The sequence below is a fragment of the Macrotis lagotis genome, chromosome 1 (genome assembly GCF_037893015.1).
Source record: "Macrotis lagotis isolate mMagLag1 chromosome 1, bilby.v1.9.chrom.fasta, whole genome shotgun sequence".
NCBI classification, from domain to species: Eukaryota; Metazoa; Chordata; class Mammalia; order Peramelemorphia; family Peramelidae; genus Macrotis; species Macrotis lagotis.
In genome coordinates this window covers 318,059,000-318,072,774 of record NC_133658.1, presented here as the reverse complement: position 1 = coordinate 318,072,774, position 13,775 = coordinate 318,059,000, and the positions used below count along the sequence as shown (strand labels likewise).

Below are 13,775 nucleotides of genomic sequence, written 5' to 3'. Positions count from 1 at the left end.
AGAGCTAATTTTTAAAAATCAAGATCTAAATAAAAGCAATACAGCCTAGCATTTTCTCACAAGTGAAAACAAAGAAATTAAGGTGACTACAAAAAGCATTGTATAGAAATAAAAAACTTAAAAAAAAAAACCTCTTACTTAATCCAGTTCATCAGCTCCACTGTGTCTGGGTCATAGAATTCTCTCAACTCTGATAGCTCTGCCATCATTCCTGGCCAGAACTAAAATGAAAAATAAAACTTACTTCCCACAACTATCATCAATATTAACTGCACAAAACTATGCTTTTCAGGAAGCTTGATTATTATCTGTAAAGTGAATATATATGTGTGTATAATACATATATGTATGTATGTCAAATTTGTATATATGAAATCAATCTTGGACTTTTGAGTAGCTAATTAAAAGAAAATTTGCAGGATTTTTTGGGGGGATGGTAGGGAGGATAGAGAATGCATAATTAGATAAGGAAAATATCAAATTATACTATATGTATAATTGGTTTGCATATAATGCAATATGTACAATGATTTAGTGTTAATAAACTTTAACAACTTTGAAAATTTAGTATTATTATATCAATACTAACACTGACTGAACAAGATTCTATAAAAATGAGGGGCAAAAAATAGTACAACTAAATACTACTAGGCAATCAGTCTTTTTTTTTTTTTAAGGTTTTTTGCAAGGCAAATGGGGTTAAGTGGTTTGCCCAAGGCCACACAGCTAGGTCATTATTAAGTGTCTGAGACTGGATTTGAACCCAGGTACTCCTGACTCCAGGGCTGGCACTTTATCCACTGCGCCACCTAGCCACCCCTATGCAATCAGTCTTAAAGGTCTAATTTGAAACATTAGATTTCAGTTCTTCAACCAATTCTAGATTATTCAAGGTCTGAAATAGCCAATTAAATGATCCATACTCTTTGACTTGAATGCCACAAAAAGCTTTTGACTTATTATTGCTCATTCACCCCTAAACAAGTGAAGAAAAGGGGGAAACCAAAAGGGATGAAATTCAAGTCAATTATTGGTTTCTTGAAAAAGTCAGTTAAACTTCTGCCTATAATAAAGCTTTTGTAATATTTATGAATTTCAGGTATTTATAATTCTAATTTTACAGCAGTTTTTCTTTCTTGACAGGAAATACAATACCCCCCAAACAAAAATTTTTGACCAGCTCACTATCTTCATTTTATTTTTCAAAAGTTTTAAGTTTTTGTTTTACACTAGTCATTTTCTGTCATCATGGTGACTAGTGATGACTAGTGTAGGAGTTTCCTCCTTCCGCTGAAGGCTCCTTTTGAAAGAAAAAGACAGTCAAGCAAAACCAACGGACATAAAGTCCATTTCAGATAATGCATTTGATATTCTTCACTCATAATCTCCCACTCCTGAGACAAGAGATAGCATTAAAAACAAAATGTCAAAATTAAGAACCCGAGACTGGCAGTCAATACTTGCCCCTCCATCAGTGTGTGTGTGTGTGTGTGTATATGTATGTATGTATGTATATATATATATATATATATATATATATATATATATATTTATATTCTGTGGGCAGTAATTAAATTTGCTTCCATTTGTATGCAAATATTAGTTTTTGGTCACCTGCCTTTTAGAATAGGTAACCTCGCTTTTTTTTTTATGCTAAGGCAGGTCACATAACAGAGATAGAATCCTCCCTAATTTCAAGACTTGCTTCATTGTTTTCTTCTTGATTTTTTCATAGTGCCTTATTTTGTAATTTGAAACTTAAAATATAATTTTAAATAAAGTTTGGACTTGTCAGTAAAACAAATAAACAAGTATAAAATGTGCTATTATTAGGTATATCATCTTTGCACAGGGGCCATGCTATTCTTTCTAACACTCCAGTTTTGATACATGTGCTGCTGGGAACAAAAACCAGAATGCATTTTTCTATTGCTTAAAAACCCCAGCTAGGTGGCCCAGTGGATACAGCACCAGCCCTGGAGTCAGGAGGACCTAAATTCAAATCTGGCCTCAGACAATAATTATCTAGCTGTGTAACCTTGGGCAAGTCACTTAACCCCATTGCCTTGCAAAACAAAAAACAAAAAAACCTTGCCACTTGCCACAGAGATGCAAGAATTTAATTATCCAAGGTAAGAACCTGATTTTACCATATTGGTTTGAATATAGGCTACTCTCTCTTAATAGAGAATCTTTTAAAAAGACCTTATAGCAAGGTATCAAGGCAAATTAAAAGGAATCTAGAAGAGTGAAGACATTTAGACTGTTAAACATTTGGGGTGCTAAGCTTTTTGAGATTAAGGAGGTAAATCACTCTTTCTTGTTCTTTCCTCCCTTTTTCCTCCCATCAGTTTCAAACTTGTAAACCCCTACCTAAGATCCACCACCTTCCCTTACTTTTCTGTTCTGTTATACTTTTCTCCTTGTCTTTGTTGCTGTGCATATCATCTAACTACAAATGGGAAGCACAGTCTGGATAGGCAGTAAGAAAGCATACAAACTCAATGGCAAGGAGGTTTTCCATAATGCCTACCTATACCTCCCCCACTCCCCAAAATCCTCTGTAGACCTGGGAATATGAGAGGGAAAGAGTGAGATCCCCATCTCTAAAAGCAGAGGAGCAAGAAGTCACTAAGCAGCATGCAATGGGAGGGATACAGCACAGGCAGTAGGAATGACAGGCAGCGACACTGTACTTATTGCAGAAGCCAGGAAAATTGAAGGCATTCTTATGATAGCAACAGCAGAATTGTGGGCCACATTCAAGTTTCATACAAACCAAATTTGGGAAGAAATGGGTAGCCTATATTAAGACCAATGCAATACAATTAATTTAGCCATTTCAAGTTCTGTTGAGCAAAGTGACTTCCTTCTAATCCCCTCCTCTGTGTTAAGGAAATTGAAGGACATTTCAGAAGAGACTAATCAGGTCATGAAACACTCTATCCAGATGAAACCACTTTAAAGCCCCAAAACTAATGAAAAAAGAATATCATTTTTTAAAATATGTAAAACAATCATACTCTGAACTAAACTAAGTCAAAGGAAAGTAAAGTGCCTTATTTAGTACTTTTAAAGTTCTTACAAAACTGTTAGCTAAGAGAGGGGACAAAGAATTTATGGAGGTTAGAATTCTCCTGGATCAGGCCATTCAATAATTTAAGTTTCACTGTTATGTTAATGTATTGGTGAAGACTGAAAACTTATTTTTTCTGATATAATATTTAAGGAACTGAGGTAGAATTAATATTGTTCTAGGAATCACTAGAGTTTCAGGATTTTATCATTTCTGATTATTAATGAGCTAAAGATACTAAATTAAAAAAACTACTTAGACTATTTAAGATTTTTGAAGAAAATAATTTTCCTAAATTTCCCCCCAAAACACTGAATATTTGAAAACCCATCTATAAATATCCAACTCCATATAATTTTTGCTCTATATCAAGCTACTAAAAATTACTTTGGAAGTAAAAGATCAGTTTTCATGTTATCTGCAAATTATAACCAAGAGTTAAATACTTCTTTTGACCACTATCTAGTCTGATTTTATGTCAAAATCAGAAGTTATAGGCTATCATTTAATGGGCCAATGTCAGCAAACAAAAAAAAAAAACTACTTACCTTATAGCAAAGATAGATGAGTATTATTATTGGTATTGAATATTTCATCAATTTCATCTACATGAAAAAGGCATTAATTAGTTAACAGGCATTTTTAGCACTTTTTATTTTATATGCTAACTTATAGACCTTTATCCTACATAAAGTGGGAAAAACAACTTAACACAATCCATTATTGACAATCATGGGAACTAATAACATCTAAGGGTTCAATTCAAAGTACATGTAGTTAAACTATTTGTAGCTTCTATCATATTGCCACCTAGTGAATTTATAAGGAAGAACAAATCAAAGCTCTATTTGCAGATTCATACCACCCAAACCTTTGTTAAAAATTTTCTTTATTATAAAATTCTAAATTACCTGTTTTTTTAATTTCATCTTTAAATAGTTTGATAATTGATAACCTTCAACAAAGTAATTTTTAAAAAATGTTATGAAGAAAATAGGTAAGATATGTAATAATAAAGTAAAAATATAACACTGACCCTCTTTGGTGTGTAGAGATGGACTAATTTTAAAAGTAACTCCCATATGTCACTGCTGCATAAGCCAAATGATGCAAACACACACATATGTGATGTCCAAAGATATTTCATTCTGTAAGATTTGAAATAGATACACTTTATCAGGTACTGGCTGAATTGTAAAAATTTCTGAAAATTAGTTAATTTTATAAAATATCAATCTGACCACTTTCTTATGTTCTCAAATCATTGTCAAAAGGCTTATATTCTTAAATCATTGTCAAAAGGTAAACTGTAGAAACAGTGAGATAATTTTCTAGCGTAAGTTTGTAAATTACTATAAAAGTCATAAATATGGACTTTCAAGAGAAACTTGTGAAGCTATTTATATCTTCTACTGGGAAAGGGAAATCAATTGGGAAAATCACGATTGTTATCATTAACTAGATGAAAATCAGTTTCTTTTTTTTTTACTTTTTTATTATTTTTTATTTTTTTATTTAGAAAATCAGTTTCTAAAGACATAGCTAAAATTATATCAAAAAGTAGAAAAGGAGGAAAAAAATAAAGGCATGCAAATACCTCATGGTACTAAAAGCCAAACATCCAAATAAAATAGAGTGCATCAAATTGTACGCTGTTCCAGGTTTCATTACAATTGTGCATCTTCCTTTTTTATGCATGGACTGTACGTTAGCAGAATCACTGAATAAAATAACACAAAAAACACAAACAAAACTAGAGAAATGATTTTAGTTTAGTAAAATATTTTGTAAAACTGGTATGTACACACACACACACACACACACACACACACACACACACACAGAAATGCATTAAATTCCTTTGAATCAAATTCATCAGGCAGGACTAATAAACTTAGGCGCTTCTATTTAATTTGACAAAAAAAGTTACTAGTTGGGAAGTAGTTATTTTAAAATGACATCAATGCTCACATAGCTAATTAGTTTCCAAAATGAAAGAATTCCTGTAATCTAAAGGGAATGATAAAGACTTTTATTTAATAACTGAGTTTGTTCTCTATGTTACCTTAAGTAGTGGGGAAAAAATGCCAATTTTTCAACCTAGTATTTAAAGGCACTCTAACAAAATGACTTCAACATATTCCTCCAGCTTACTTCTTCCCTTTATATACTTCCTATTCTGACCAAAGTGACCTATAAGTACATGGTCCTCAAATTCAGTATTTCTGGTGTTGTGTTTGGAGTCCTTTCTCATTTCCACATCTTTGAATTCTTAACTTTCCTCAAGCTCAGGTACTATGACCATCTATTGTATTTTTGGGAAAATCTACAGGTTGTATTCCCTTAGAGATTAGGCTTCTTTAGAGTTGGGATTGTAGTGATTTTTTTTCTTTTTAGTCTTAGTGCCTTTCATATAGTAGAAGCTTAATAAATGTTTGCTGAATTTCCAAATTCAATTAAACAGTGATTAGCATATTGATAGTGACTGTAGTATACCAAATAATACTGAACCACAAAGCACAGAACAATTTTGTCTATTTTCAAGAAGCTAAATCAAACCAATGCATTAAGTACAAAAAAGAACACTACTGAGAGATACTAAAATTGTTTATGGTTAAAGAAACACTTTGTTAGTTCAATCTTATTTCATTCTTAATAATCATAAACTGCTACTATAAAACAAATAGTCTTTCGTTATTTTAATACCTTTTACTCAACACTGCACTCTGGTGACTATGAATCACAGTTCACTAGTACTTAATTGACACAGTAACTATATATAAAAAGGTATTTGCTTGGAAACATAATTCCATTTTCACCAACTATAATAGTTGTTTGTCACCAATTAATTCTCTTTCATCTCATGATGAACTATAAAAGCAAAACAAATTTTATTAAATAGTTCAATCCATTCTATTCAAATTGGTTAGTATTTACTAAGAACCAGACATTGTGCTAGATACTGAGGATACAAAAATAAATAATAGATCTTGCTATCATTGAAACTTGAAATCTAAAAAGGCATATACAAAATAACTACAGAATGAGGGGAAATGTGTTATGTGCAAAGAAAAGGTTCTGGCAAAATATGATGAGAAATTGTGAAGGAATATGTCAAAAATCTTAGAACTCTACTTTTTCCTTTTGATAGTTTGATGAACATTCTAAGAAAAGTCTGGCAAAGACTATTTAATCTTTTGCTAGACATTAAAAATTGCTGTCTTTTTCCATGTTCAAGAGTCCTAAAATAAGGCACTAAAAAAAAAAATGATGACCAAAATTCTTGATTTACTATTGAGAACTTGTAGTTGATTTTAAGAAAGAAGAAAGTCAATGGACACTGATAACATACAAAATAAGAAATCCCAAACTAATATTATTTTATGGCTAAGACAGACAATTTCCTCCCTAGGAGCTAAAACTTTTTGGTTTTCATGCGAGCTAAGTCTCAAAAATTAACAAAGTTGCAAATATTCTATAAGAAGAAAAAATGTGACATTTCTAAACTAGATAGTACCTGAGGTTCCGAAGAGCAACAACAACAGCCACTATCACCATGATGGAAAGAACAAACATGTATGCATAAAAGAGTAGAGTATGTGACAGTCTTTCAAGTGTATTAAAGGGTAGAAGACCAAAAGCTTCTTCACATAGATACAGATTTGCATCAAAATCCCTAAAGAACAAATGGAAAGTAGATTATTAAATTCAATGAAATATAAATAATTTTAACCTAGGTTTCTTCAAGTCATGACATAGCAGTCAATAATAACAGGATTTACTTGATCTAATTTTTAACTTTACTGATTGCATGTAATTTTTTTAAAAGAAAATATAAGTTTAATCGTACCTTGTTGCTCCAAACCCAAATTTTGCCTTCAGAAATTTAAATATGTGTTCATCTGACTTTAGATTTAGAAATTGCTATTGGAAAAAAAACCCAAAAATTGTTATTAGTACTGTGGGCATAATTCTTTGATACTTACCCACAGATAGTGTTAATAATAAATGTTTTTAACATATTAGTTAAAATTCAAAAATAAGTTGAGGTTTTATGTTTTGATTGAAAGAGGCATCTGAATACTGATGAGTTCTTACACACAAGACTGTCTAAAAGTCAATAATATGATCTGAACTTAAAGTCTTCCAATTGGGGTGGCTAGGTGGTGCAGTGGATAAAACACCAGCCCTGGAGTCAGAAGCACCTGGGTTCAAATCTGGTCTCAGACACTTAATAATTACCTAGCTCTGTGGCCTTGGGCAAGCCACTTAACCCCATTTGCATTGCAAAAACCTAAAAAAAAAAGTCTTCCAATAAGTACTATCCATATCACACAAATTCTTTGTCTAGGCTTCACTTGCTGATAGCTATAACTGTAAAGTCATATAAGCAAAGACAATTCAAGCCATGCCATCTAAATTCTAAGGAGCTGAGTAATTATACATCATTACAGAATAGCAAGAACAAACTATACTTGGAATCAGAAAGAACTCCATCTTAAAGATGGGGATTCTGTCCACGTAAATGAAAAAGACCTCCACAAGCCAGAATTTTAAATTTTATTGTATTTAACTTTTTTTTAGGAACCTTCAACCTACACCTGGAAAGCCCAATCACTCAGAAGTTAACAAAGTGAGATCATCCAAAGGGAATCAAATACAGCAGGACAGAAGTGAATGATTAAACTTTAAGACAATAAGCTGTAACTTGGGAATTCTAGAAATGGAGCCATTCTATTAGAGGCTTATGTTTAAAGTATACCAATGATAACTACCCCTAATCTCCATTAACAAATCATTTTATATCACTTTTGAAGTGCTTTTAAAATAATCTTTTTTCTAGTGCATGTGAAAGAAAAGTGGGTATACCAACTTACCTTAATCAAGCTATGGAGGAAAATGGTCAAACCTAGCACCAAGGCTAAGTGGAACAGAAGTTTCCAGAGTCTATGAAGGAAGCTTCCAGTTTTCAGATTTTTCTAGAAATCAAAAGGATTGAACTTAAATTATTTAATAGATACTTAAAATGATATTACTTGTCTTTCAGAAAGATCTATGGGTGGATTCACTGGACCTCCCTCAGCCTATTCTCTCCTCTGGTTAGAAGGCAAGGTACCAGCTTGCCTTTACAGAAGGCATTAATAGGACTCTCAGGTACCTTCACTTAGCCCTGCTGACCTCAACTTCATGGTACAAAATGCCCCTGTGTCAGGTAACCCTGATATCCCTTCCCCATTTCCCACCCCTCTCATGTATTTTCTCCCCTTCGGATTGCAAGTTATCTGAAAGCAGTGACTGTCTTTCTTTCTACTTATTGCATCATCCATGTTGTAGGTGCTTAATAAATGTTACTGAATTGGATTATTTGATGCACAGGTAAAATAAAAGCCAAAGAATGATTTCAATCAAGTTATGCTATTAGGATATCTTTAAATGTCTATTTAGAAAATGTCTCATTTTTACACCTTTTCTACAGCTTTTAATTGTCAACAGCACTGTCCAATTGTTATAACTATATAAAATCTACCTATAATAAATAGGTGGTAGAAATCATTATCTAAATTTAGTATTGAAGAAAGCTGCTTTTATATCTTTTAATAAGCTTATAAAGCAATCAATACTATACATTAATAATGTTACAACTGGTAAAGTTTAAGGAATATCAAATATGATTAAAACTAATTATTGTTATTTAATAATTAGTTAATCTAATGTAGGTCATTTTCTCGGAATTTTTATTAATTATAGGTGCTATAATCCAGAAAGATGGTTTAACAGAAGTAGATTTTTTCTCATAAAAATGAAAAATTAATCTCTAGGTAGTGTGTAACAAAGGCAAAAAATATTACTTCAGCATAAGAAAAAAATTAAGTCAAAACTTAAAAATATAATTGAATGCTGGTTAATGATTTCTGCTCATAATTTTTGAGACAAAAATTTACTTATTTTAAGAGTTTTTACTGAAATTCTTTCTCCCCAAATTAATTTGAATTCACCAAAAATATCCACCACCCCTACTATTATTACTATTTTATTTTGGGTCTTTTTTTCCTTTTTTTTTTTGGTTTTTGCAGGGCAGTAGGGTTGGGGTGCCTTGCATGTCACATGGCTGGGTGATTGTTGGGTGTACGGGACTGGATATGGGCTCGGGTACTCCTGGCTCCAGGGCTGGGGCTCTGTCCATTGTGCCACCTGGCCATACCTACAATTATTACTATTATTTTTTTTAATTTTAATTTTTTCTCTCCTCTTTACTTTATCACTCAAGTGAGTCTATATTTTGTGGAGGGGGGTATTCTGTTTACTCTTAAACAAGAATATTTCATTAATGTATAAAAAGCATTATTTGTACAAAAAGAATAAATATTAAAATAAGAATATGTGTGTGTGTGTGTGTGTGTATGTGTGTGTGTGTGTGTGTGTGTGTGTGTGTGTATCCATCCCCACTGCTCCATTTTGGAGGCAGAGGAATGAAGAAAGTTAAGCATTATAAAATCAAAAGATAGGACTATATAAATCCCAAGACTCTAACTTCCTATTTTCATAAAGGAATAGAGTTGCTCTAAAAGTCAAATCAATGATTTATTTATATTGTGAAGACAATGAAAACAATTTTTAAAATTTCCTTTTCTCACTTTCAGTACTTTTCAACTATGATCAATGAAATAAAAGCTTCAATGAGACATCTCTAGCACTTCACTGGTGGAAGAGAAGAAACAGAGAGGTCTCTTGAAACCATTATCTGAACAGCACTCTTCAAAGAAACACAATTGATAATCTTAAATTATTTGTGCACCAAAAGTTTTGCCATGGGAAATTAATCATAAATATTCCTCCCATATTATGTAAAAAATGATGTAGGACAAGAGGAAGCTAGGTGGTGGTGCAGTGGATAGAGCCCCAGCCCTGGAGTCAGGAGGACCTAAGTCAACTCCAGCCTTCATACTTCCAGTTGTGACCTTGGGCAAGTCACTTAACCCCATTGCACTATGAGCCCCTCCCCCCAAAATCAGGAAAAAAATATGTAGGACAGAAGGATAAATTTTTAAAAGAAAAAAAGTGTCTTTGTGTATGGTTATTTACTCCAAGGGAAAAAGGTTTGAGGAAGCAAGTGCCAGGAAAGTCAGAACACCTCCAACTATCACCATCTTGAACACCATCTCCCCTCAGATCCTGATGGAGACAGTCCAGGACCTAAACACATGAACTGTGACCCTTTTCCTACCCATACTTTAAAGCCATCACTGAAGGAGAAATCATTGTGGAGCCAAATATGACACCTAGTTTGTGACCCTGAGTGACTGTAAATATTGTGGTAGTCTTAACACTAATAGGAATTTTGGAAAGGAACTATATTTGGAGGTTTGGGGTAAGTTGAGTTCAGTTTTTAAAAAATACTGAGTTTAAGATGTCTATGGGACAGATAATTTGAAATATCCAATAAGAAGAATAAACCTGGAGGAAGCAAGGAATTGGGAATGGGTAAGTATATCTGAGAATGAGCAACAAGGGAATAACTAAATTCATAGGAGCTGATGCAATTAGCTAGAGAAACAGTATGTATAGGGAGAAGAAGCATATCCAGGGCATAGCCCTCTGGGACACCTAAGATTAATGGTTATTCCTGGATGAAGATCCCTGGCAACATCAGAAACAGAAGGGAGACATTAAAAAAAGAGGCATTAACATTAGTTTAGCCACTGTGTACCTGTCCATCTGACTTACAGTTGAAACTTTCCCTAAGGGTTATATTCTCCATTAGAATAAAAACTCCCTGGGAGCAGGGACTCACTTTACTATTTATATTCCCAGCACTTGGTATAATGCTTTGCACATTGTAAGTACTTAATAAATAGAATTTTTATTCTTTCAAAAGATATATATTTAAAATAAAAACAAAAAATATGTATACCTGAAATCTTCTTGCTATTAACACTGAGAGATTAAAACTTATAAGTAAAGATCCAAGGATCATGGAATTAAAGAACTGAAGGACACAGACCAAGAGTAAACTTGTCACCTGTATAACATATAGCCATGTAACCTGCCAAAACAAAAAAAGTAATGATCAGCTAGACAAACACATTTTATTAAAAGTTCACCATTTGAAGGGCTTATAAAATCACACAGAAGTTATTTAAGAAATAGTCTAAACAAAATACAGACATCCAATTTTTTAACAATGAATAACCTATTACAGGGTTAAAAATAATCTCAGAAATCATCTATCCCAATGCTTTATTTGAATCAGAAATCCCCAGAATAATAGCCTTGGTCAATTAAGTCTTTCTTTGATTAAAGTCTTTTGGTAATGAGGAAATCATCCTGTTTTTGCATGGTTATATTTGATTGGAAATTCTTCTTTACATTGAACCTTAAATCTGCCTTTGTGTAACTTCTATATAATTAGTTCTTGTTCTACCCTCTGGAATTACAAATCTAATTCTTCTTCCTTATGACTGCTCTTCAGATATATGAAGCTATATGATCATGTCCTCCCTAAGTCTTCTATTTTCCAAGATAAACATTCCCATTTCTTTCACTTCATCTAGGCCAGGAGATTTATATCATTTAAAGCAGCTAGTTGCTTAATTTCCATCTACTATGGACTAGGTACTAACTTCATCTGCATGTTCATGTGAATTTTACCAGAATGGAAATATGCCTACATAAGAAATTTTAAAGTGAGGTTTGTAATAGTACTACAAGGTATATAGCATTGAATTTTAACCCAAATTCATCTCAAGTAAATTCAATTTGTCTTTATAATAATGGATTGTGCATATTCCCAACTGAGTACTATTTTTTCTTTTTAGGACTTTAAAGGATTTTTAATTATGAGTATAGGATTTTTAAAAAATCCATACCAGTTGTGGCATAAATTTTTTTAAAAAAATCCTATACTCATGATTAAATATGATACATAATTAAATATAATTATAATATTTTATATTATAATAATTACAATAATTAAATATTAAAACAAATGAGCATTATCTGCCAAAGTAGACCCACTGAAGATTACGGAAGCAATGCTGTCTTTGTTCAAGCTGTTTTGGGAAATTTCTTTTTTCAGAAATGTTTTCAGAGGTATAAAATATAAAATATAAAATCATTTTCATTATTTTATGAGAGAGGTCCATCTCTCAATACCACGGCAACATGTTTTCCCTTCCTCTTCCCTTTTCATTTCATACAGTTCAATTGCTCTTCCACTTTTCCACTTATTTTGGAGACAACTGAGGAACCAAAGGAGCTATAGACCCAAACAAACTGGAAGGTGAGGACAGCATAGAACGCAAGGAAGACAAACACAAATGTTCCTAATGTTTCCTCTAAACTGATCGCATCAAACTCATCCAACCCTTCTGGAGAGCAATTTGGAATTATGCTCAAAGGGCAAAAATATGCATACCCTTTGATCCAGCAAGATCACTACATGGGTCTATACCCTGAAGAGATCATGAAAAAGGGTAAAAACATCATTTGTCCAAAAATATTCATAAAAGCTTTGTTTATGGTAGCAAAGAATTGGAAATCGAGTGAATGTCCATCAATTGGGGAATGGCTGAACAAATTGTGGTATATGTATATTATGGAACACTATTCTATTAGAAACCGGGAGGGATGGGAATTCAGAGAAGCCTGGAAGGATTTGCATGAACTGATCCTGAGTGTGAAGAGCAGAACCAGAAGAACATTATACACCATAACAGCAACATGGGGTTGATGATCAGTCTTAATGGACTTGCTCATTTCATCAGTGCAACAATCAGGGACAATTTTAGGTTATCTGCAATGGAGAATACCCTTTGTCTCCAAAGAAAATTGAGGAATTTAAACAAAGTCCAAAGACTAGTACCTTTAGTTTAAAAAAAAAGTTATCTTACTATGTAATTTTGCTATTTCTTATATTTCATTTTTTCCTTAAAGATATGATTTCTCTCTGAACACATTTAATTTTGATCAGTGTATAGCAAGGAAATAATGTAGAGGCCGGCCATCAGCCTGCCCTCTATGGGGGGTGGGGGGAGGTTAAGTCAGATTAGGGGAAAAATTGTAAAATAAAAAAAAATAAAGAAACTGATCACATTGAGGTTCAGCATTCTTGAATTCACTTTAAACACTTGAATTTAAGCGTAGTCTGTATAAGTAATCTTACCTTTTCAGCTGTGAGGTTTTAGACACGGGATAGTGCTTTTTATTTGAGCTCTGAAGCTGGGGGTTCTTTATTCTCCATTAATAACTATGAATGTTTTTCAAACACTGACATGATTAGAGAGCAAGGGTTACATCTTTTGTGATAATATATTATATTCCACTCTGAAAATAGTCAAAAGTTCATTCATAGTTCTCATAGAAATGACTTGCTGTACCCTTTCTACTACTACAACTACTTTCTATGCTTGTTCTTACACTATTCATTGTCTGTGGCATGACCTAAAGCAATCATTTAGAAAATATTCATGTAGGGGTGGCTAGGTGATGCAGAGGATAGAGCACCAGTCCTGGAGTCAGGAGTACCTGAGTTCAAATCTAGCCTCAGACACTTGATAATTACCTAGCTGTGTAGCCTTGGGCAAGCCACTTAACCCCACTGCCTTGCAAAAACTTAAAAAAAAAAAATTCAGGTACTCTCAGTTGGGAATTAGAAGGTTTTAATGAGAAAATCTCAGAAAAATACAACAAAGTCTCAATT

General features: G+C 32.9%; 1 protein-coding gene across 4 annotated transcripts in view; it reads right to left on the bottom strand.

The window, feature by feature from the left end:
• DPY19L3 (dpy-19 like C-mannosyltransferase 3) overlaps positions 1-13,775 on the bottom strand; it is a 99,586-nt gene that overhangs the window by 35,548 nt on the left and 50,263 nt on the right. For all 4 annotated transcript variants that reach the window (XM_074211472.1, XM_074211468.1, XM_074211470.1 and 1 more), the window contains 8 exons: positions 10,989-11,120; positions 7,954-8,055; positions 6,927-7,000; positions 6,594-6,752; positions 4,674-4,796; positions 4,113-4,224; positions 3,625-3,681; positions 139-221 (listed from right to left, as the gene is read on the bottom strand). In XM_074211472.1, the coding sequence (XP_074067573.1) occupies positions 139-221; positions 3,625-3,681; positions 4,113-4,224; positions 4,674-4,796; positions 6,594-6,752; positions 6,927-7,000; positions 7,954-8,055; positions 10,989-11,120 (842 nt within the window). The remainder of the gene's footprint in view (positions 1-138; positions 222-3,624; positions 3,682-4,112; positions 4,225-4,673; positions 4,797-6,593; positions 6,753-6,926; positions 7,001-7,953; positions 8,056-10,988; positions 11,121-13,775) is intronic.